At 43.9% G+C, this 22,286-nt stretch overlaps 1 protein-coding gene across 1 annotated transcript in view; it reads left to right on the top strand.

Annotated features, from left to right (window-relative positions):
* Positions 1-22,286, top strand: part of EMILIN2 (elastin microfibril interfacer 2) — a 58,778-nt gene that overhangs the window by 12,802 nt on the left and 23,690 nt on the right. The window contains exon 3 of the mRNA XM_046024065.1: positions 18,005-18,180. Coding sequence (XP_045880021.1) covers positions 18,005-18,180 — 176 coding nt within the window. The remainder of the gene's footprint in view (positions 1-18,004; positions 18,181-22,286) is intronic.

Here is a 22,286-nt window from a genome sequence, read left to right as displayed (position 1 = left end):
AAAAGGACTACATGTGTGAAGCAAGGCAAGTTAGTTCAAGGACTGTCACTTGAAGGTATGGCAGGATTGCCTTTACCCATGGGACAGTCTCTGCATTGTTCATCACCTTTGGTTAGGAACCAACTACAATTTTTTCACATGGGCAATTGAGACCATTATCATGGAAGAAACCCATATTTTTAGTCTTATTGCAATTTTTTGTCTTATGGTAAATTTAGCACATAGCACATGGAGTGTATGGATATCACTTAGATAAAGCTTTATAGTTTCACAGTTTTCACAGCTATTGTCAAATTTTATTTTTCCAATATCTGAGAGATAAAAGGGGAGTGCAAATATTAAAATGCCAGTTTGTTTATTTAAATTTTCATTTAAATTCTGGTTAGTTAACATGTGGTGTAGTATTGGTTTCAGGGGTAGAATTCAGTGATTCATCACTTACATACAGCACCCAGTGCTCATCCCAACAAGTGCCCTTCTTAATACCCATCACCCATCTAGCCCACCCCCCACCCACCTCACTCCATCAACCCTCAGTTTGTTCTCTATAGTTAAGAGTCTCTTATGGTTTGCCTCCCTCTCTCTCCTTTTTTCCCCTCCTCCCATCTTCATCTATTTTGTTTCTTAAATTCCACATGAGTGAAATCATATGGTGTTTGTCTCTCTCTGACTGACTTATTTCACTTAGCATAATACACTCTAGCTTCATCCCTGTTGTTGCTAGGGCACCTGGGTGGCTCAGTCAGATAAACGCCTGCCTTTGGCTCAGGCCGTGACCTCAGAGTCCTGGGATCAAGTCCCATATCAGGCTCTCTGCTCAGTGGGGAGTTGGCTTTGTCCCTTCACTTTCCCTCTCTCTCAAGTAAATATTGTTGCTAATAGCAAGATTTCATTATCTTTGAAAGCTGAGTAATATTCCATTATAGGTATATACCACATCTTCTTTATCCATTCATCCATCCATGGACATCTGGGTTCTTTCCATAGTTTGGCTATTGTGGACATTGCTGCTGTAAACATTGGGATGCAGGTGCCCCTTCGGATCACTATTTTGTATCCTTTTGTTTAATACCTAGTAGTGCAATTGCTGGGTTGTAGGGCAGCTTTATTTTTAACTTTTTGGGGACCTTCCATACTGTTTTCCAGAGTGGCTGCACCAGCTTACATTCCCATCAATAGTGTAAGCTTCCCCTTTCTCCGCATCCTCACCAGCATCTGTTGAGTCCTGTGTTGTTAAGGTTAGCCATTTTGACAGGTGTGAGGTGGTGTCTCCTTGTAGTTTTGATTTGTATTCCCCTAATGATGATATTGAGCATCTTTTCATGTGTCTGTTGGCCATCTGGAGGTCGTTTTTGGAAAAATGTCTATTCATGTCTTCTGCCTATTTCTTAAATGGATTATTTGTTTTTTGGGGTGTTGAGTTTGATAAGTTCTTTATAGATTTTGGATACTAACCCTTTAGGTCATTTGCAAATATTCTCCCATTGAGTAGGTTGCCTTTTAGTTTTGTTGATTATTTCATTCACTATATAGAAGCTTTTTATTTGATTAAGTACCATTATTTATTTTTGCTTTTGTTTCCCTTGCTTCAGGAGACATATCTATAAAAAAAAGTTACTAAGGCTAATGTCAAAGAGGTTACTGCTTGAGTTCTCTTATAGGATTTCCTGTCTCACATTTAGGTCTTTGATCCATTTGGAGTCTATTTTTGTGTATGGTGTAAGAGAGTGGTCCAGTTTCTTTCTTTCAGACGTTTCTATAATACCATTTTGCCAACACCATTTGTTGAAGAGACTGTCTTTTTTCCATTGGATATGCTTTACTGCTTGGTCAAAGATTAGTTGACCATAGAGTTGAAGGCCCATTTCTGGATTTTCCATTCTGTTCCATTGATCTATGTGTCTGTTGTGCTGGTACCATGCTGTCTTGATGTTTACAGGGTTTTTTTTTTTTTATTTAATTTAATTTTTTCAGTGTTCCAAGATTCACTGTTTATGCACCACACCCAGTTTACAGGTTTGTTATACAACTTGAAGTCTGGAATTGTGATGCCTCCAGCTTTGCTTTTCTTTTTTAAGATTGTTTTGACTATTCAGGGTCTTTTGTGAGTCCATAAAAATTTTAGGATAGTTTGTTCTACCTCTGTGGAAAAATGCTGGTGGTATTTTGATAAGGATTGCATTAAATGTGTAGATTGTTCGGGTGGTGTGGAATTTTAACAGTATTCTTTCAATCCATGAGCATGGGGTTGTTTTTCCATTTCTTTCATAAGTTTTTCTTTCAAATTTCTTTCAAATTTCTTTGGGGTTGTTTTTAATTTCTTTCATAAGTTTTCTTTTTTAAAAAAAAAGATTTTATTTTTTTATTTGACAGACAGAGATCACAGGTAGGCAGAGAGGCAGACAGAGAGAGAGAGAGAGAGGAGGAAGCAGGCTCCCTGCTGAGCAGAGAGCCCAATGTGGGGCTTGATCCCAGGACCCTGGGATCATGACCTGAGCCAAAGGTAGAGGCTTTAACCCCCTAAGCCACCCAGGCACCCCCATAAGTGTTCTGTAGTTTTTGGAGTACAGATCTTTTACCCCTTTGGTTAGGCTTATTCCTAGGTATCTGATGGTTTTCGGTGCAACTGTAAATGGGATCGATTCCTTGAGTTCTGTTTCTACTGCTTCATTACTAGTGTATAGAAATATAAGACATGGGACACCTGGGTAGCTCAGTTGGTTAAACATCTGATTCTTGGTTTAAGCTCAGGTCAGGATCTCATGGGTCATGAGGTAGAGCCCCTGTCAGGCTCTGTCAGGCAATCAGTGGGGGTTATGCTTGACGAGTCTCTCCTTCTGCACCTCCCCTAACTTGAATGCAAGCTCTCCCTCTCTCATTCAAATAAATAAATCTTAAAAAGAAATGCAAGACGTTTCTGTATGTTGATTATCCTCCGACTGCTCAATTCATGTATCAGTTCTAGCAATTTTTTGGTGAAATCTTTCACGTTTTCTAGAGTATCATGTCATCTGCGAATAGTAAAATTTGACTGCTTGCTTGCCAATTTGGATGCCTTTTATATCTTTTTGTTGTCTGATTGCTGTGGCTAGGGCTTCTAGTACTATGTTAAATAATAGTGGTGAGAGTGGACTTCCGTGTCTTACTCCTGACCTTGGAGGAAAAGCTCTCAATTTTTCCCCATTGAGGATAATATTAGTTGTGGATCTTTTGTATATGGTCTTTATGATGTTGAGGTATGTTCCATCTACCCCTACATTGTTGAGGGTTTTTATCAAGAATAGATGCTGTACTTTGCCAAAGGCTTTTTCTGCATCTATTGAAAGGATTATATGATTCTTATCCTTTCGTTTATTAATGCAATGTATTCTATTGTCCTATTGATTGATTTGCAAGTACCAAACCACCCTTGCAGCCCAGCAATAAGTCTCACTTGGTTGTGGTGAATAATATTTTGAACATACTGTTGGATTCAAATTTTTGCATCGGTGAATAATCTTTTTAACGTACTCTTGGATTCAAATTTTTGCATCCATGTTCATCAGGTATATTGGCTTGTAATTCTCCTTTTAGCGGGGTCTTTGTCACGTTTTGGAATCAAGGTAATGCTGGCCTCATAGTTTGGAAGTCTTCCTCCCATTTCTATTATTTGGAACATTTTGAGAAGAATAGATAATAACTCTTCTTTAAATGTGTGGTAGAAGGGGCGCCTGGGTGGCTCAGTCTTTAAGTGTCTGCCTTCGCCTCAGGTCATGATCCCAGGGTCCTGGGATTGAGCCCCGCATTGGGCTCCCTGCTCAGTGGAGAGCCTGCTTCTCCCTCTGCCTCTGCCTGCCACTCAGCCTATTTCTGCTCTCTATCCCTCTGTCAGATAAATAAAGGGGCGCCTGGGTGGCTCAGTGGTTTAAAGCCTCTGCCTTCGGCTCAGGTCATGATCCCAGGGTCCTGGGATCGAGCCCCGCATCGGGCTCTCTGCTCGGCAGGGAGCCTGCTTCCTCCTCTCTCTCTGCCTACTTGTGATCTCTGTCTATCAAATAAATAAATAAAATCTAAAAAAAAAAAAAAAAAAGGTGTGGTTGAATTCCCCTGGGAAGCCACCCAGCCCTGGACTTTTGTTTGTTGGGAGATTTTTGATTACTGATTCAATTTCTTTGCTGCTGCGTTTCTTCCCGTTTTAGTTTTGGTAGTTTATATGTTTCTAGGAATTTATCAGTGTCTTCCAGATTGCCCAATTTGTTGGCATATTTTTTCATAATATTCTCTTATAGTTATTTCTGTTTCTGTGGTGTTGGTTGTGATCTCTCCTCTTTCATTTCTGATTTTATTTATCTGAGTCCTTTCTCTTTTGTTTTTGATAAGTCTGGCTAGGGGGTTATCAATCTTATTCTTTGAAAGAACCTGCTCCTAGTTTCATTGATCTGTTCTACTGAGTTTTTTTTTTCCTATATCATTTATATCTGCTCTGATCTTTATTATTTCCCTTCTTCTGCTGGCTTTAGGCTTTATTTGCTGGGTTGTTGTTTCGTTTGTTTGTTTTTTTCCCAGCTCGTTAGGTGTAAGGTTAGGTTGTATATTTGAGACTTTCCTTGCTTCTTGAGGTAGGCCTGCATTGCTATGTACTTATAAATGTCAATTTATATTTGAGGTAACTGAGGATTAGAGAAGTTTTCAGGTCTTGTCTGACACAACTGGTCTTTGGCTGGGTTGGGACTGGAGCAACCACAATTGTCAAGGATAATAGAATTGGATGTTCTCCATACCTTCTCCACAGATATGATTGCTCAGTATAGATCCCAGAGACTCAAGGAAAGCCATAAGGTGACGGCCAGGAACCACCTGGTATGCATCCAAGGGGTGTTTGCTGAATGCATGGGTGAAGGAGAGCATGTGGGTTTTAATTTCTCTATTAAGACTATTTTTTTTATAACAGTTAATATTCACTGTAAAATTGAGGGAAGGTGCATAGATTTCCCACATTCCTGCTTCCTCCCCACACGCACAGCCTCCTCTGTTCTCACCATCCCCCACTAGAGTGGTACATTTAGTACAGTCGATGAGCCTGCATTGACACGTGATAATAACCTGAAGGTCCATAGTTTACACTAGGCTTTATTTTGGGGAGGACCTGTGATTTTAGCTTATCTTTCCTCCTGTTGTTAAGAATCATATGTGTTAAAAAAAAAAAAAAAGAATCATATGTGTTGAGTTCAGTTTTTGAATAACGGTCTTTGGTTTGTGTTTATAAAATGGAAGTTGTGACATACATACAGTCTTGAAAATAATTGTTAATACTGAATGAAAGTGAGGTGGCTTGCAGCTAAAATGAGGATTTGCGATGTGGTGGATTCCAGTTAAATCAGTCAAAGTAATGATATAATTCAGCTTCTTGAACTGGCAGTTTCAATGTAACCTTTAGAAGGTTTTTGCCAAGATGTAAGTGTTTATTGACTATTTCTCCAACACATAATACAGCTTTTGGTCTGTAAGAGTTCATGTTACACAACCGTACATCAAAATTCAACTGCGTAAATTTTTAAGATTGTAGTGTTGTTACTCAGCAATTCATGAATTAGATAGCACCCCATTTAGTAGAAAGAGAGAGAGAGGGAGCTCCAAAGAGTTGTTCAAAATGAACAGCTTTTATAGGCAGAAAATGGTGGGAAAAGGAAGTTTCTAGGAAAGAGTGGATTGTTTTAGACAAAGTTGCTTTTGAATAGGGTTGAAAGGGGTCTGTGGGTAGATTACCTCTTTAGTGCTGACCAGATAATTCTAGATTAACGGATAAAAGGTTACATTCCTGGGAGAGGCAGAAATGACAGGTTAGATACTGTGTCTTGGTTTGCTGACATGGGGCTTACGCACAGTGAGTCCATTTGGGTCATATTTACTCGTTTTTTTTGTGGGTTTTTTTTTTTTTTTTTGAGATTTATTTGAGAGAGAGAGACACACAGAGAGAGAGCATGAGTGGGTTGTTTTTTTTAAGATTTATTTATTTGAGAGCACGAGCATGAGCAGGAGGGGCAGAGGAGGAGAATCTCCAGCTAACTCCAGGCTGAGCACAGAGCCCCAGGCGGGGCTCAGATCATGATCTGAGCCAAAACCAAGAACTGGCCAGGTAGCCGACTGAGGTGCCCCATGATCTCTTTTTTAACACCAGTGCAAAGAATGATTTGGTGGTTTGGGGAAGATACAGTGACCAAAAACAGAACTTCGTTTTGAGAAAGATCAATTATAAAAATCTAGGGAAGGATTTCAAAGACGAATTTGTGGCTTTGCAAATATGCTGGCCTATGTATTTTATTTGTAAAAAATGGAAGCGGGTTTCAGTGAAGGCTGGGGGTGGTGAGCCGGCACATGCACCTGCTTCCTGGGAGGACAGGAACTGCTACTGAAACCACATATTGTCCTGCTTAAAGTAAACAACACAATAATGCAATCTATCTTATTTTTCTTAAAAAATAAACATGATTTCAAGGAAATGGAAGCAAGCCACTATCTTTAAAACTAGTTAACTGATGTCAGTTGGGCTCCCCTTCACCTCGCAGTCTATATATTTGTCTCCCTTCTCAATTTTCAGGAATTGTGGATGCCCAGAAGGTTCCCTACAAACTGGGATGGTGTCCAAGGTGTACTGTCCAACAGCCCCCTTGCACCTGGGCTCTGTAAGGCTCTCTCAGAACCACACGGAGCAGGCCAACTTAGGGAACAGCCTCCAATGCCCTGAGAAAACCCAGTCCGACAAGGCTGCACGGGTAGTCAGGCCTCTCTTGAAGATTGTGGCTATAGTTAGAGGATACCACTGTGTCCTCAGCCTTAAACCTCCACTGGCCACCTCAGGCATCTTGGAGAAGAGCGCCCCTCACTTCTTTCTCCTATGGTGACCTCCTGCTCTGTCACCCATACCCATCTGAGAGCAAATAAGCCAAATCCTTCTTCTCAGCGGGCTAGGCAGTCCCCACCCCCTGCTCATCCACACCCCCAGACCTGGGCTGAGGTGGGTTGTGGCAGCACCTTCCAAAGAAAAGCCGTGCTCTTTCTGAATGGAGTGCAGGTGAATGGAAATCTCTCTACCTCACTGTGTTAAATGTGGATTAAGAAAAAAACCTAAAGGGGGGCTCCTGGGTGGCTAAGTCATTTCAGCGTCTGCCTTCTGCTTAGGTCATGATCCCCAGGGTCCTGGGATTGAGCCCCGCATCAGGCTTCCTGCTCGGTGGGAAGCCTGCTTCTCCCTCTCCCACTCCCCCTGCTTGTGCTCCCTCTCTCGCTGTGTCTCTGTCAAATAAACAAATAAAATCTTTTTGAAAAATAATAAAATTAAATTAATGCAATTTAACATAAAATCTTTAAAAAAAGAAAAAGAAAAAAACCCTAAAGGAATATTGGGTTATCCTGGACAATGTGAGACCTAGGAAACCAGACTATAACATTGTGGTCCTTTTCCTCCCCAGTGTGGTCATAAATTAGAAAAGAAATGGAAGTGTTCCTGTATTTGCAATACGTCAGATTATTACTTTTACTGAGAATGGATTGACCCAAAGGAAGAAGGTATTGTTTTTGTATCTGCTGAGAAATTCCTACTATCTTGGGATTTTCTCAGGGTCTCAGGGACCTCACCCAGTCACAGGTGTGGTCTGAAGCTTGCCAACATCCATGGTCTGCAGCCAAAGGACTGAGATCCCTATAGGGGAGGGATGGATGTCGCAAACCAAGTCGAAGGAAGCCCAGGAAAAAAGATTTTTAAATGACTGTGATTTTCGTAGAAGAATTTGAGGAAATGACTTCTCTTAAAAAAAAAAAAAAGAGGAAATAATCAAAGTAGAGTTATTTGGTAGTTCTGGAAAGAAAGTTTTGGGTTTGCGGTGAGCATCCTGGGGAGGGCTGAGCCGGCAGATGTTCTCATGGCTCACGCTGTGGGAACCCAGAGGATGAGGGCATTGGGGAGTAAGCAGGAGGAGTGTCCTGTGATTCTGTTCTGGGAATGAGGAAACATGATGTCAGTGTGAGGAATGGAAGCGTATAGAATTATTTTTGGGCGGGGGGAGGTGGGAAGGAAGCATCCTGCAATGACCATCCTGGAAGGAATCCTGCGGGACAATGCAGACCTTCATTGTGGATTACTGAGCCTTCCAGAAAGCCACCCCCCCCACCCCGGAGCCTGCCCAGGCCTGGCCAGCTCTCCTCCCCACTGTTGCTTGACTTTCGTGATGGATTTCCCAAAGTCAGGAAGTACAAACTAATAATGTGGACTCCTAGGAGCACATGCATAAGCTGTATTTCACGGTGCTGGGCACGCCCTGCCCTTGGAGAGGTCCTTTCTAGCATTGTGTGCTTTCTCTGAAGGAAGCTACCCACCGCTCTCGCCAGCGACCCAAGAATATCTGCTGCACCATCTACTCCAGACTGGGGACCCCGCCTCCACTGAGCTGCAGTGGTGTTCCTGGGTCACCTTCTTTAGGACAGCAGAGGGGCTCTGTCCTGATGGGGAAGCGGTGGGGGGCACCATCTTAAAGGATGAAGGGGGAAAATTATGCTGTGTGGTCGGAGCAAACCACTGAGGAGTAGAGAGGAGTCTAGGTTTTGAAATCTAACTTGTCACTCTAAGTACATAAGGAAATTAATTCAAGAGGAAACAAAATAAGCAGCTAATGATTGTGGTGTCTCCAGCAAATACTGTCCCTTCGTACAGGGAAGCAGACAGTCTCCTGTGGGTATGGTTTCATTTTGAACACCTTGCTTTGGTCTAGGATGTATATATATATATATATATATATTTTTTTTTTTTTTTTAAGTGAACAAAGCTATCTTGTAATCTGATTTCAATCAGAGCTCATCCAACTTTTGGTTTTATTAGATGCATTTTGTATTTCAGAAATATGTTTGCCCAAGCATTCTGGCTTTTAACAGATGGATTTGCCTAAAAGCCAAGGAAAATACTTTCTATTTCTTCCCTTCCATTAATTTCTGCAGGCAGAGATCTAATTAAAATTGTGTTGTACAGCAGAAAAAGATAAGATGAAAATTCTGGTTTGTGTGTGATGTGCCTTCACCTGAAAGAAGGCCTTTTGGTTCCTTCACTTTGTCCTGTGCGGGAGACTTTTTCATCCTGTGGGAAGTTAGTGTTGGAAGGGACCTTGGGTGGATAGAGTCACCTCCTCAGACTGTAGAGATTGTCCTGTAGATGCACATGGTTTCCAGTGGCCAAGGTTTGATTGTCAGTAAGAGTGTGTGGATTCAAGGGGTCTGGAATCACTTCCAGTTTCAAACTTTGTAGCCTCTGTTGCCGGATTGTGTTTTCTGTTGCTACTTCCATAAAGAGCACGTCTGTTTATTCACTAATGGGAAAACAGTAACAGTGGAAGCCAGAAGAAACCCATTTGTCACAAGTAGTTTCTAGAAAATTAGTTTACTGTCTTGTCAATCTTTAAATTAGCACATGAGAACTTTGTAAAAAAGCAGGGAGACTTTGAGCTGTGCTACAACAGGGGTGAACCTAGAGGGTGAAGAACTTCAGAACACGCCATACCCAAACGTGCCGTGTTGGTGCGTTGGTTCTTTTAACCTGAAGGCAGTTGAGGAAAAGCAGAGACAAGAAGAACTCTCTGTCTTCCCTGAGTTTCTGTCTCCCCTGTACCAGGATGAAGAGAATGACCCTCATCGCTGTACATACATGAGACTGCATAAGCAGACCTTACTAAAATAACCCTTACCTTCCCTCAGTTTCCTCCATAAACTTCCTAGCCACAGTCCCACAATTTATTGCCCCTAGAAGCCCAAACCCCTTTTCCTTGGTCTCATGACTTCACAATTTATTACCCTGTGTTAAAATGGTAGACAGGCTCCTGAGTCTAACTGCTTGTTTTCACTTTTTACTGTAAAGCCTCCAAACACGTAAAAATTTGGATGTCTTTTTTTTTTTTTTTTTAAAGATTTATTTTTTTGACAGATAGAGATTACAAGTAGGCAGAGAGGCAGGCAGAGAGAGAGAGAGGAGGAAGCAGGCTCCCAGCCAAGCAGAGAGCCCGATGCGGGGCTTGATCCCAGGACCCTGGGATCATGACCTGAGCCGAATGCAGAGGCTTTAACCCGCTGAGCCACCCAGGTGCCCCAAAAAAATTTGGATGTCTTATCTCCTGTCTTTTGTCAGTTTAATTTACAGGACCTGGATCGAACCTAAAAGGGTAGAGGAAAAGTGTCTTTCTCTCTCCTACAAGGACATTAGGCTAAGGGAAACAAGGCATTCATGAAAGGACAGATGCTGTATGATTCCACTTCTGTTAAGTCCCTAAAGAGGTCAGATTCACAGAGACGGAAAGTGCAATGGCAGTTGCAGGGGCTAAGAGGGAGGGGCGTGGGGAGTTGGTGTCTATAGAGCTGCTGTTTGGGAAGATGGAAAGAGTTCTGGGGGTGATGGTTGTCTAACAGTGAGAGGGCTTAATGCCACTGAACGGCACTTGTAAAAAATGGTCAAGATGGTCCTGTTCTTTTTTTTTAGGGACTGGGTTTGAATCAGTTACCCCCTGGCATCCCAGTCCTCCCGCCCCCACCCCCGCCCCTGCCCACCATGAGACACTAATTCATCAGAGCAGTGTCCCCTGGATGAGGACCAGGAATGCTTCTCCACGGCTCCCCCATCACTCTTTCCGCTTTTTCCTTCCTCTCAACACTCTTCCCTGGTTAGGATTTTCCTGAACTTGGGGATCCCCCTGTTACCTCCTGGTTAGCTGCCTATTTCTCACAAGCAAACTCTATGGGGGAGGTTTTGGGGGCCACGCTGTACCTCCTCTTGCTTATTTTATTCTTTATTCTGACCCAGTATCCTCTCTAACTGTTGATCTGAGCAGCCCTGACTCAGTTCACCAAGCATCTCCTTGTCTTAAAAATACTCTTTCTCTGGGGTGCTTGGGTGGCTCAGTGGGTTAAAGCCAATGCCTTCGGCTCAGGTCATGATCCCAGGGTCCTGGGATCGAACCCCGCATCAGTCTCTCTGCTCAGCGGGGAGCCTGCTTCCTCCTCTCTCTCTCTCTCTGCCTGCCTCTCTGCTGCTTGTGATTTCATCCTTTCATCGTATTGATGAAACCGTGGCCCAGAGGTGAGATGTTCCTTGCCTGTTGTTCAGGTAACTCATAAGAAAAGCTGTTGTTTGTGGTCTAGGGATACTTGCAATTGGTTCAGGTAACTCGTGAGAAGGGCTGTTGCTTGTGGTCTAGGGATACTTGCAATTGGTTGTGGTTTCCACAATCGTCTCACTCTTACCACCTTACTGGGTTCCCTCCCCATTTAGCTTCGTGTTGCTCCAGCCGCTGGAAGGCATCCGCTCTCTCCCTCCAGGGTGGAGTCGGCAGTGCCAGTTTCCTCTGCTGAAGACCCCAGCTCCTGGCCAGCAGCCTTCCCTTAATACTGTACTCGCAGCCTTGTTTTCCCTACATTTTGATAACTCGTGCTCCCCTTGCCATTTCAGACCTAGGGTTGGTACATTTCTCGCATTCTTTGTTTTAAAAATTTAAATTATTTTATTAATTTAAATTAACAAAAAACCCAGTGACTCCCATCACCATCCCCTACTTCCGGCAACCACCAATCTGTTCTCTCCATCCATGAGCTTGATTTTGGTTACCTTATGGTTTTTTGTGTGTGTTTGTGTTTGATTCACGTGTAAGTGAGATCAGACGGTATTTGTCTTTATCTGACTTCTTTCACTTAGCATAATACCCTCAAGTTCTGTATGTGTTGTCACAGATGGCAGGATTTCATTCTTCCTTTATGGCTAAGTAATATTCCTGTGTGTGTGTGTGTGTGTGTGTGTGTGTGTGTACCACACCTCCATCCATCCGTTCATTCAAGTGTCCATCCATGGACACATCCATAGCTAGGCTAGTGTGTGTAATGGTGGGGGGCACATATTTCTTCAAGTTAGTTCTTTCATGTCCTTCAGATAAGTGTCAGGGAGTGAGATTGCCGGATCATATGGTGACTTCATTTTTAATTTTTTTAGGGAATCTCCGTATTGTTTTCTGCCATGGCTGACCAATTTACATTCCCTCCAGCAGTGCACCAGGGTTCCCTCTTCTTCACATCCTTGCCAACACTTGTTATTTCTTATCTTTTTTTAAATGAAAAGATATTTTTAAAAGATTTTATCATTTGAGAGAAAGCACAAGTGGGGCAGGGGAGGGGCAGAGGGAGAGGGAGAAGCAGGCTTCCTGCTGAGCAGAGAGCCTGATGTGGGGCTCGATCCCAGGACCCTGAGATCATGACCTGAGCTAAAATCAAAAGTTGGATACTTAACCTGCTGAGCCATCCAGGTGCCCCAATTTCTCGACTTTCTTGATACCAGCCATTCTGACAGGTATGAGGTGATATCCCATTATGGTTTTGATTTGCATTTCTCTGATGATTAGTGGTGTTGAGCACCTTTTCATGAACCTGTTGGCCATCTGTATGTCTTCCTTGGAAAGTTGTCTATTCAGATCCTCTGCCCATTTTTTCATCAAAAAGAATTTGTTTTTGCTCTGAGTTGTATGAGTTCTGTATGTATTTGGCTATTAACCCCTTCTCAGATATATGATTTGTAAATATTTTCTCCCATTCATTTAGGTTGCCTTTTTGCTCTGTTGGTTTCCTTTGCTGTGCAGAAGCTTTTCAGTTTGATGTAGTCCTGCTTGTTTAGTTGATGTTATGTGTATTCCACACGTATGTTATACATATTTACTGCAGTGAAAAACAAAAAGTGAATTCCGTGCCTAGATGTGGAAAACTTGGAGTAGTTCAGGAATGTCATATAACCGGGGCTGCCTGGATGTGCATCCTGACACTTGCTGAAATGCCTTCTTGCTTGTATGTACATGCTGGCATTGTCCTAGGTCAGTGGTTGTTTCTTCAGGCTGAGGGTGCTCCCTACCAGAGAGAGGGAGGCCCCTCTCTTTCTGGCTTCCTTCTCCATCCTAACAGTCTATTCCAGTGGATAATGTGCGGGACCACACACGGAATGAAGCAAGAAGAATTAGTCCTGGGGTTTTGGAGACAAGCCAGTGATGGAGAAAGAGAGGAATTTACTAGAAAGTCTGTTCTTGGGAGAAATCCTGGTCAAATGAGTGTCCCAATGGGGGCACTGGGCTTTAGATTTGTGCACTTTTAGTGATGTGTATTCAAAAAAGAAGTTACAGGTGAATACTAAATGCGGGAAAATGATCCTTACCTCGTAGATCCTTATCGTGTAGAAATGATCCTCTGCCAGGGACGTGTGGTTATTTCTGAAAAGCCTTCTGCTGGCAGCCTGGGAGGGATGCCGGAGGAGAAAGAAGACAGGTGGGCATAGGGTAGGAATGAAGAGATGAACAGATGTGTGCCCATTGCTGGCCCTTGACAGTCTCGTGAATCTCTAGGCCAGCTCTGTCCCATAGATGCCTGTGATGATGGAGCTGTTTATACTAATTCCGCACGTGGCTCCCAAGCTCCTGAAATGTGGCCAGTGTGTCTGAGGAACTGAATGAATGTTCACTTTGGTTTACTTGTAATTAGTGTAGATTTAAAAAGCCACACCTGATTAATGGCTATCTTCTGGGACAACAAAACTTGAGGTCACCTTCTGGTGTGCGATTTTTGTCCAGCCCATCATGACCCAAGGACTGTGGAGCTTGATTTGGTTCTGGGAAGGCTTAGGAATTCATGTCTGCTGGGGTTAGACCTGAGGATGACCCTGGGGCTTTTAATATGGACATTGGATTCCTCCATACCTCATCCTAAGTAGACTTAGTATCATTAAATTACTGTTTGATCAATTATTGATTAATGATTAATACTTCATTGTTGAGCACCTACAATAGGACAGATGCTATGTTTAAAAATGGGGATGTTGTAGAGAACAAAACCAGCAGGAATTCTTGCCCTCACAGAGCTTCTGGTCTGTGAGAAGACAAACACTGAACGAGCATGAACGGAGGCATGTTATGAAAGAAGTCTCACCTCCTGTCAGTGGGAAGGAGTCTCTGTGTGTGTGTGTGGTGGGGGGGATTTCAAACGGCAGCAGTCATTTTGTCACAGTTTGTTTCAATGGGGACATTTCTAGTCCTGTGGTCCCTGAACTCTGATTCAACTTTTCCAGTCCTCTTCTTGCCACCTTCCTTCTCAGTAGAATCTTCTGGGTTGACCTGATGTCTTGACATGGTGGTTGAACTCATAAAAAGGGAGAACCCTTGTTTCACCACCCCACACCCCAAAAAGGATTCAGAGGGAGAGGCAAGGAAGGAGAGTTGAGAAGATGGGACGAAGACACTGGCAGATGTTGGGGTGGGCTCAGGCTGTGGGGCGGCATGCCACTGCAGCCCCCGGGGGCCCCTGGGAGTGCCCGAGGCAGCTGTGGACAGGGCTCCCTTGAGGGATGGGATTTTGTTACAGTCTCTGCCCAAAACTGGGATGGAGGCCAAGGCTGCAGCCTGAGTCAGCCTTCCAGCTCTAGCCCAGCACCGCCTTGACTCTGTGCCTTGGGCTGTCAGTCCTTCTGCTTGGCCACCCCCAGCCGGGTGCAGTCAGTTGGCTGATTCAGTAAGTGTCCAAGGGGGCACCTCCTGTGCACTTACAACCCAAGGGTTCTTGGGGTAACACTTGGGCTGCTTTGGGTCAATTCACTTCCCCTGCCTGGCTGTCCAGCCCTTGATTGCCCCAGAGGCGCTCACCTCCAACGAGGAAGGAAGGCTGATGAGCGCCCTGAGTTTTGGGCTGCACTTCTCAACTCTGGCTGCACTTGACAATTACTTGGGGAGTTTTTGAAAGGTACAGATGCCTGGGCACCCCTGGCCCCAGACCAGTTAAATTAGAATTTTGAGGGTAAAAGCCTGGGCATTTTTTTTTTTAAAGCTCGCTGGCCAAGATATTGTCCTACAGAGCACTGAGGGATGGTAGGAGGACCCAGGATTCCTGCTGGTTCCTCTCATCCTCTGAAAAATTTCCTGGCTGGCTCTCGAGGTGGTGGGAACCCTGTTTCTGCGGTGGGGGAAGGAATCCCAGGAAAGCTGCGGGGCTGCACAGCCCTGCCTCCTCCCCTCCCATCCCCCAGACCGAGGCCTGAGGACCCGCAGTCACCTCTGAGACCCTCATGCACGGACCAGTCGGGACGTGAGCGTTCCCACGGCTGGAAGTGGCCGCCTGATGGCTTCCAGCTGTCACCGCTGGCCAGGGAGGCCTCTCGCACATGCTGGACTTAAAACTCGGTCAGAAGTGCTATCAACCTGAACTCCATGCCGCCAACCGGAAAGTCCACAGCAAGCCGATGGGGGTGGAGGGCGGGGCTGGGGAATGTGCGTGGGGCTGCTGAGGAAGGCAGGAACTCCAGGGAACTTCCCTAAGTTCTGAGCTGGTTCCAAAGTAATAACTGGCTTTAAAGAAGGTAATGAGGTGTGTTGGAAGGCCGAGCAATTCCTTACACTCGGCTCAGCAGCGGGGGCCAAGGCCTCTGGGTGGGAGGGTGGTGGGGGGAGTCGGACGTGCAGCCTCAGGTTTTGCTCCCCTGGTCCCACTCAGCCAGCAGCCAGAAGGGGTTGCCAGGGGCTGTCATCTGCTGGCGCAGGGACAACCCCGGAGCGCAAACACATTTTCACAATCAGTCTTAAATGCTCAGAGGAGCCGCGTTTTTCTGAGATTACACATTTTTGCAGCATTATGCTATATTTGAGCATGCAAAACAGTGAAGTGGATTTTTCTTTCTTTCTTTCTTTTGATCGTTTCTAGGACCACATGGAATTCTTTGGGTAGTTGCAGTGCTGGGGGCCTGGGGGCTGGGGTGCGCCTGGCCGGGGTCGGATGCTCAGACAAGTGTTTTCTGAATGGGGATGGCAGCTACCCTCTGACCCAGCTTGTAGGGCTGTGGGACATCTCTGGGTGGGTGGAGTTGCTTCAAATTTAAGGCAGTCTCCCGAGTCACTGCTTCTGCGTGCTGGGAAGGTCATCTGGGGTACAGGAGAGAACACTTAGATTTAAATCCCAGCCCCGGCCCTCCCTGACCATTGGAACTTGGACAGGATGCCTGACCTCTAGGAGCACCTGTTTTCCCATTTGTGAGAAGGGGAAACTAAAAAGCTGGGCCTTGACAGGGGATGTGGTGGCAATAAGAGGGAACGAAGAGGCTAGAAGGGAAGTCTTGCCCCACCCCCGTCACTTAGGGGCCCTTCTTTTCTGTTTCATTCATTGGGCTTTCTCTTCTGGAGACTTTTCTCTTCCGGGGACTTGAAAAAGTCTCCCTCTGGAGCTTCTCAAAATCCGTGCATCCAGGCCCCGCTGCAGACCAGTTAAATCAGAACCTCTAAGAGCGAGGCAGTGGCATTGGGTTGGCAGTTCGTTATGGTTCCTGGTGATTCTGATGCCTGGCCAGTGCTGTGAACCACTGCCCTAGAAGGGCCAGTGGAACCGGGACAGCGGCAGGCATTGGGACACTAATGCTCGGGACAGCGCTGTCCCCAGGGTCCAGAGGGTCACCTGGGCTCCTGTTGGTAGGAGAGTTCCTTACACTTGAGGTTTTAGGTGTCATGGTTTTGACCCTCGGGAGCCAAAAGCCCATTATCTCTAGTAATTTGCAATTTTCTCAGGAATGTGACTTTGAACTCCCTCACCACACCGTGGATGCCAGAGGTGGGGTCAGCTGGCTGGCACCAGGCCCCACAGGCCCCCCAACTTTCCCCTGAGCAGCACACGGCAACCCTGGGAAGGTGATAGAGAGCTGAGTCCTTTCTGGGAATTGTCCCTCAGAGAGAAGGGCAGCTGCTTGTGCTGGTGTTCACAATGAAGAGAGAGTGAAGATGTTCTAGAGAGCCGTGATTCCAAGCTGGAAGTAGAAGTTGGGATAAGTTAAGGAACAGCTTGTATTTGTGCTGTGAGCAGGGGCACCTGGGGTGTTGGATTCCTGCATCCATCCCTCTCCCTCTGAGTGTCCATGGGGCTGCTGGATTGCCAGCCTCTGTTCCAGGCCCAGCCCTGGGTCTGGAGAACGTTACAGTTCATCACAAGAATCTCTCTGTGGTTTTGCGCATGCGTGGAGGAACATGTAACCTTTCTTTCTTTCTTTCTTTCTTTTTTTTTTTTTTAGAGAGAGGACAGGGAGGGGCAGAGGGAGAGGGAAAGAATCGTGGAGGTGGAGGAGCCCAACAGGGGCTTGAACTCATGACCCTGAGGTCATAACCTGAGCAGAAATCAAAAGTTGGACATTGAACTGCCTGAGCCACCCAGGTGCCCTGAGGAATGTACACTTTTTTTTTTTTTTAAAGATTTATTTATTTGACAGATAGAGATTACAAGTAGGCAGAGAGGCAGGCAGAGAGAGAGAGAGAGGAGGAAGCAGGCTCCCAGCCAAGCAGAGAGCCCGATGCGGGGCTCGATCCCAGGACCCTGGGATCATGACCTGAGCTGAAGGCAGAGGCTTTAACCCGCTGAGCCACCCAGGCGCCCCAGGAATGTACACTTTAAAAGGGATTCTTATTTCTGTCATCAGCTGTATAGATCAGGGCATCTCTTTGAAAAGATCTGAATGCAGATCTCTGAAGGCTCACAGCCTGCTACCTTTGCAGGAAGGAAGGTGCTATGATAAATGCACAGATGCTATGGGAGACAAAGGTGCTGAGGAGGTTTCTTTAAAATATAAAACAAATGACCCTGCGTTACCCAGAAAAAATCTCCACAAAGCAGCGACAAAAAAAAAAAAAGAACAAAAATTTGTGAGTAAAACAAAAGCTCAGTTTGGGAGTTGTGGGGCCAGGCTTTTCTAGGTGGTCTGTCTCTGGCCGTCAGTGGGAGGGGACCTGGGTGCAGGTAGGTCTAAGAGATGGAAGAAGGAGGCCAATCTGATTTTGGCTGAACCCCAGGGGGTCAGGGCTGGACTGAAGAGACCAGTGGTCCACTCTGGGTGAGCTCGGGGAAAGCAGACAGGGGCTTGGATCCTGTTCATTCTGGTCCGGGTCAGGGAGGGCCAGGCACGCTCTCGACAGCCGCAGTGAAGAGATGCCACGCTTTTCTTCGGCAGGTATCGTGTGAACTTCAGACCCAGATATGTCACCAAGTACAAGACAGTGACACAGTTGGAATGGAGATGCTGCCCTGGCTTTAGAGGGGGAGACTGCCAGGAAGGTCCCAGGGACCCTGTGAAGACCCCCCGCCCCACACCTGCCCGGCCTCGAAATAGCATGAAGAAAGCCACAGGTAACTTCTTTGTGCTTTGCTGTGTGTGACCACCTCCAATCCTTTCAGCGTTCCTGCAGACAGTGGGATTTATGATTTTCAATGGCAATCTCTTCAAGGTCTTCAAGATCACACATATATGCCTGCAGGAGACACACGTGGCATGCGAATTTATTTGCAGAAGCAGTAGCGATCAGAGACAGATTTTTTTTTTTTTTTTTTACAAGTAAATTGCTCTGCTAGGACTAACTTGTGAAAGTTAAGGACTTCGCGATCAGTGCAGGGTATAGTTTCAGACTGGTGTGGTGTGCGGCACAGAAGAGATTCAGAGGTAGTGATGCTTTGTTTTTTGCTTTTCATCTACAAGCTCTCATAAATCTGAATTTGAGGGAAAGAAACTGTTTTTTTTTTTTTAAATAGTTAAATCTGAATCGTCCTCATTCTGTTTGTTTTTTTTTTTTTGTTTTTTTGAGACAGACAGAGATCACAAGCAGGCAGAGAGGCAGGCAGAGGGAGAAGCAGGCTCCCCGCCGAGCGGAGACCCCGATGCGGGGCTCGATCTCAGGACCCTGAGATCATGACCTGAGCCGAAGGCAGTGGCCTTAACCCACTGAGCCACCCAGGCGCCCCATTCTGTTTGGGGTGAGATATTTGCAAAGCTAAGAGGGAGAGGCATCAGTGAAGTTGTTTTTAAATCTGTTTCTGAATTGTCTTTGAAGTAGCACAAACTCAATGAATAATTAAGAAATCAGTGATAATTTTCACTTTTTTTTGGTATAACATTAAGCAAATGACTTTTATGGATTAAAAATTGTCCTTTTATCTTTTTTCTTTTTTAAGCTCAGTGAGAATAAATGTAACCTAGGTTACCTCATGAATTTGATGGTTGTCTTCAAATGAGTATATTTTCCATGAGGTACTATCAATTTTGAAACTTAGTATTTCCCAATATTGTTCTGTAAAATAGATCTTAAAATAATTTTTTGTAAAAAGTGAAGCATATCAATTAAAGAATGCTTATAAAGTATGGAGAAATACTTAATACATAATCTCACCACCATATATTAACTACTGCTAACATTTTGTTATCATGTATTTGTCACTTCCTATGTCTGCACATACATTTTGTTAAAGAAAAATGTACTTATTCATCCCACAAATATTTATGGAGCTTCTATATCTGGCAGGCTGTACACTAGATACTTGGGAAAATTGAAAAACAAAACAGGCAGTCCCTGAACCCACAGAAGGCAAACGTCAGACAAGTAATTACAATAAGTCATCACAGATAATATGACGGGGACACATGAAGGGGAACTGTTGGATCAGAATAGTTTACTTTTTTTCATTTTTATTTTATAAAATTTAAGCCTGTATGTAGTTTCCTGAGTCGAATAGCTTTAAAAGGACTATTAGGAAAGCAGTGACCCTCATTCTTTCCCACTTTCCCTTCTCAGCGGTAATTCCTTTCAACTCTTTAGATCATTTTTTGGAATTTACCTCCATGTCTATTGACCTCTCATCATGGAAGGTGAGGAAGGTGAGGGTTGGACTCCTTTTCCTCTGCTTTCCAGCACATGGCTCCTGTACCCTCATCTTTCCATACAGTTTATACCAGGTTTTTAGTTTAATACTTACTGTTTACATTGTAGTAACTGTACAGATAATGTTCACAGCTGAGCCATGTAATATACTCTGAATCTATTGTCTTTCTTACACAGCTTTATGGTTTCTTTAGAGTTAGTAATTGTCTTATATTTTCCTTTGCTTGATTTTTTTTTTATGTCTTTGTCCCTATTTTAACCCAAATTCTCCTCTGGATGATTATCTAGATGTCCTCTCATTATGTTTAGACACATCTGTGTTATCTTCCTGAAGCGGTCTCTTCTAGAGCTTTCTTACTTGCCCCACCTGGTTATCCTCTTTTCCTTGTTCACAGCTGCCAGCTGGTGATCTTACTTGTATCTTTCCCATTGATTCCCTCTTTCCTTTACTCTCTGCTTGTTCTCAACTTACTGCCCTGTCTTGGTAAAGCACATCCTCCAGTAGTTTAATGAGATTGTGTGGGAGGTACACTTTCTATTATTATATAGTCTGAAAACATTTTTATTCTACCTTTAGAATTCTAGATTTGAGATAACTTTCCTTTAGGATTTTGAAAGTATCACTCAATTTTCTAGCTTCCAGTGCAGCTGTTAAAATGTCCCAAACCATTCTGATTCTTAATTTTTTTATACATGACATGATTGTTCTGTTTTTTTGTTTTGTTTTGTTTTGTCATTTTAATGAGATTTCATAAGGGAATGAAAAGGAAGTGCTTATCCTTAATCCACTACCATTATAAAGAACATACTATTTTTTAAAATTATTTATTTGAGGGAGAGAAAGCAAGAGATTGTGCACACTCGAGAATGAGTACAGGCAGAAGGAGGGGGAGAGGGGCCAAGGGAGAGGAAGAAGCAGACTCCCCGCTGAGCACAGAGCCTGACGTGGGGCTTGTTTTCAGGACCCTGAGATCATGACCGGAGCAAAAGTCAGAGGCTTAACTGACTGAGCCATCCAGGTGCCCCAAGAACATGCTATCTTTAGAACTTATTTTTTAACTTGGGGCACCTGGGTGGCTCAGTGTGTTAAAGCCTCTGCCTTCGGCTCAGCTCATGATCCCAGGGTCCTGGGTTGGAGCCCCACATTGGGCTCTCTGCTCCGTGTGGAGCCTGCTTCCTCCTCTCTCTCTGCCTACTTGTGATCTCTGTCAAATAAATAAATAAAATCTTAAAAAAAAAAAACCAACTTATTTTTAAACTTAATCTATAATGAACAACCATTCATTAAATAATCTACGGTATCATTTAATGGCTTTTGAGAGTGTGATTATTTGAACACAATCCCCTATTAATGGTCACTTAGGTTGTTTGTGGTTTTTCACTATTATAGATAGTATTTGTTATTTTTTGTTGTTTTTTTGTAGATAGTATTTGAATAAACATTTTTTCCTCTTAGTATTTTTAGATTCATCCCTGATTATTTACTAGAATAAACTTCTAGAAGTATAATTGCAGGGGCAAAGGAATTCTGAGATTTTGATACATAAGCAAATTATCCTTTCACGAAGCTGTGGCAGTTTCCACAGTCACTGGGAGTGGGTAGAAGAAGCATTTCCTTACATGTGGATTTCCCCCCAATCTCCTGCCCTTTGCTTTCATTTCCTTTTTTCAGAATGGCATTTCATCTGTATGTGATTCAACAGCTTGGTTTTTTCTCCTAGCAGCTTGAAGTAGAATACTTTTTTAAGTGTGGAAAATAAGGTATTCTTTATAGTTCTCTGCTTGGGAGTTTGGCCATCTGAATTCTAGTCTTGGTTTTACCACTAAGTTGATTTTAATGAATAATAGTTGTGGTTATGATTGTGTACAAAGTTTAGGGGAGGAAAAAACAACGAACAGTAGACTCAAATATCTGCAGTGTTCTACATTTACTTCTAGTGGTTGTTCAGTGTGCCTTAATGCAGTTTATTTCTTTGCATAGATTGTGTTTGACTTTTTCCACCTGTCAAGATAGTCTCTATGTGTGCAGGCTTGGCGTTGTTTGCTCCTTCCTTCCTTCCTTTCTTTGAGATTTATTTACTTCAGAGAGAGAGAGAAAGCAGTGGGAAGGGCAGAGGGAAAGGGAGAAGCAGACTCCCCACTGAGCAGGGAGGTCAACGTGGTTCTTGATCCCAGGACCCTGAAATCATGACCTGAGCTGAAATCAAGAGCCGGAGCCTTGACAAACTGAGCCATCCAGGTGCCCCTGTTAGCTCTTTCTCATGTTTCTCGTATCCTGCTATCCATGTTCAGGGGCATGGTTTGCTTCTAATCTCCTATGACCTCAGGTTTCAGTAATTTGTTTGTTTGTTTGTATGTTTAGTTTATTGATTACTTTATTTTCATTTTTATGACTCATCTCATCTTTATAACTTTTTTTCTTCCTTTCATTCAGACTGTTTCCTTGGAGGTATATTTCTCAGGTGATCAAAAATTCAATGTTTATATTCTTTGATTTAGTGAATCTTAATATATATGACCATGTGACTTTATCATTAGGAAATGCCAAGAGGATCACTGCTCTATCTCTTTTGCTTTTAGTTT

The sequence above is a fragment of the Meles meles genome, chromosome 12 (assembly GCF_922984935.1).
Source record: "Meles meles chromosome 12, mMelMel3.1 paternal haplotype, whole genome shotgun sequence".
Classification (NCBI taxonomy): domain Eukaryota; kingdom Metazoa; phylum Chordata; class Mammalia; order Carnivora; family Mustelidae; genus Meles; species Meles meles.
This window is presented reverse-complemented; position numbering and strand designations above follow the sequence as displayed.